Source organism: Vigna angularis, chromosome 3, assembly GCF_016808095.1.
Source record: "Vigna angularis cultivar LongXiaoDou No.4 chromosome 3, ASM1680809v1, whole genome shotgun sequence".
Classification (NCBI taxonomy): domain Eukaryota; kingdom Viridiplantae; phylum Streptophyta; class Magnoliopsida; order Fabales; family Fabaceae; genus Vigna; species Vigna angularis.
In genome coordinates, this window is record NC_068972.1 from 2,309,147 (window position 1) to 2,311,688 (window position 2,542).

The following is a 2,542-nucleotide window of genomic DNA, read 5'->3' on the forward strand; positions in this document are numbered from 1 at the left end:
TTAGATATATTTGGTGATGATGAGTTGGTTGGTTGGATGGAGAGATAGAGGTGTGGTGCAGTTCTGGTTCTGGTTCGTGTTTGATTAAAATTGATGATAGAGAGAATAAGATAAGAGGATGGAGAGGCAATTAATTAATTTGGCGTTGAGAGGGGAAAATAATGATGAAAAGGAAGAGAAGTAAATGAGAGAAAGTTTTTTACGGGTGTTAGGGTTTAGTTAGACGTCGAAGGGTGGAGTTATGAAAATTAATACCAAGTTAAGTGAGCGTTGAGTGACGTGAAGTGTTTCATTAACTGCTCTCATCTGCCCCCTTTGAGACCTCAGGGACCCTTCGCCTTTAAAACCTCACCACCCTCTACCCTCTCTTATTATCATCATACCTTCTTCTTCTCTTTCTTCCTCACTAATTCAACATGCCTCCAGTGTTGCCGGATTTCTCCAACTCTGTCAAGCTCAAGTATGTCAAACTTGGCTACCAATATCTGGTCAACCACATTCTCACCCTCACTCTCATTCCCATCATGATTGCCATCTCCGTTGAGGTTCTACGTTTGGGCCCCGACGAGATCCTCTCCCTTTGGAACTCCCTCCACTTCGATCTCGTCCAAATCCTCTGCTCGGCCTTCCTCATCATCTTCATAGCCACCGTCTACTTCATGTCAAAGCCTCGCACCATCTACCTCGTTGACTATGCTTGCTTCAAACCTCCCGTAACATGCCGTGTTCCTTTTGCTACCTTCATGGAACACTCCAGACTCATCTTGAAGAACAACCCCAAGAGTGTCGAGTTTCAAATGAGGATTCTAGAACGTTCTGGTCTCGGCGAAGAGACCTGTCTCCCTCCCTCCATTCACTACATCCCTCCCAAACCCACCATGGAGGCTGCCCGAGGAGAGGCCGAGCTTGTTATTTTCTCCGCCATGGAATCTTTGTTCGCCAGAACTGGCCTCAAGCCCAAGGACATAGACATCCTCATAGTTAATTGCAGCCTCTTTTCTCCCACTCCTTCCTTGTCTGCTATGGTCATCAACAAGTTCAAGCTCAGGAGCAACATCAAGAGCTTCAACCTCTCCGGCATGGGTTGCAGTGCTGGCCTCATATCCATTGACTTGGCACGTGACCTTCTTCAAGTCCACCCCAATTCAAACGCCGTCGTCGTCAGCACTGAGATCATAACTCCTAACTACTACCAGGGCAACGAGCGAGCCATGCTTCTTCCAAATTGCTTGTTCCGAATGGGGGGTGCTGCTATTTTGTTGTCGAACCGTAGGTCCGAACGTAGGAGAGCCAAGTACAGGTTGGTACACGTTGTTCGAACACACAAAGGTGCTGACGACAAGGCCTACCGTTGTGTGTTTGAGGAGGAAGACAAAGAAGGGAAGGTGGGGATTTCACTCCAGAAGGATCTCATGGCTATTGCAGGTGAGGCTCTCAAGTCTAACATCACCACCATGGGTCCTCTTGTGCTTCCGGCTTCCGAGCAGTTACTCTTCCTTCTCACTCTCATTGGGAGGAAAATCTTCAACCCCAAATGGAAGCCTTATATTCCTGACTTCAAACAAGCGTTTGAGCACTTCTGCATCCACGCCGGTGGGCGTGCTGTGATCGATGAGTTGCAGAAGAATCTTCAGCTTTCTACTGAACATGTGGAGGCCTCTAGAATGACCCTGCACAGGTTCGGAAACACTTCCTCTTCTTCTCTCTGGTACGAGCTGAACTACATTGAATCAAAGGGAAGGATGAAGAGAGGAGATAGGGTGTGGCAGATAGCGTTCGGGAGTGGGTTTAAATGCAACAGTGCTGTGTGGAAGTGCAACAGAAACATCAAGACACCTGTTGATGGGCCTTGGTCTGATTGCATTGATCGTTATCCAGTCCACATCCCTGAGATCGTTAAGCTCTAGGGGGAGAATCGAATCAAAGAACGAAAAAGAAAGGAAAAAAAGAAAAGAAATCGGTTATTAATTTGGTTTCAGTATGAAATGGACGAGTACTCATGACCCTTCTCTGCTGTAGCCGAACCACAGATCTCATTTCTCAGTCATATTGGTCATTTTATCATATCATATCATATCCCACTTTTTATATATATATATTTGTTTTCCCCTTTTTTCCTGTTTATTTTCCAAACAATTACAGGGCCTCTAGTGAATTTGCATAGACATAGCCAACAGGGGTTATGTATGTGTTTATTCATGAATAGATGCAACATGTAAGGGAAACACAGTTGAATTTCAAGTTTGTATTTGCTTGGACTATTATTGAAAGCTTGTAATTAGGACTTGAAAAATGTAATTAGAAGTGTTTTGCTTGTTGTTGTCGGCGAGATTCAATTAAGTTTCGTTACGCATGAGCAAAATGTATTTAGCAATAAGATTGTCGGGTTGTGTGCGAGGAATGTTACATTTAAGAAACCATATTGATTGTGTTGTGATTGTGCGCCAAAATAATGGCGCCTGCTATTGATTAGTAACACCTACCATTCCCAATCATAAAATTTCATTCGGATACGCAGTTGGCAGGTCCTCCTTTTCTTCCG

The 2,542-nt window shown here is 44.7% G+C and overlaps 1 protein-coding gene across 1 annotated transcript; it reads left to right on the forward strand.

Annotated features, from left to right (window-relative positions):
* The first annotated feature begins 345 nt into the window (after window positions 1-345).
* LOC108326637 (3-ketoacyl-CoA synthase 6) lies at window positions 346-2,336 on the forward strand. The gene has a single exon (XM_017560241.2). It carries the CDS (start codon window positions 417-419, stop codon window positions 1,905-1,907), a length of 1,491 nt encoding a protein of 496 aa, XP_017415730.1. The 5' UTR covers window positions 346-416; the 3' UTR covers window positions 1,908-2,336.
* Window positions 2,337-2,542: the final 206 nt, after the last annotated feature.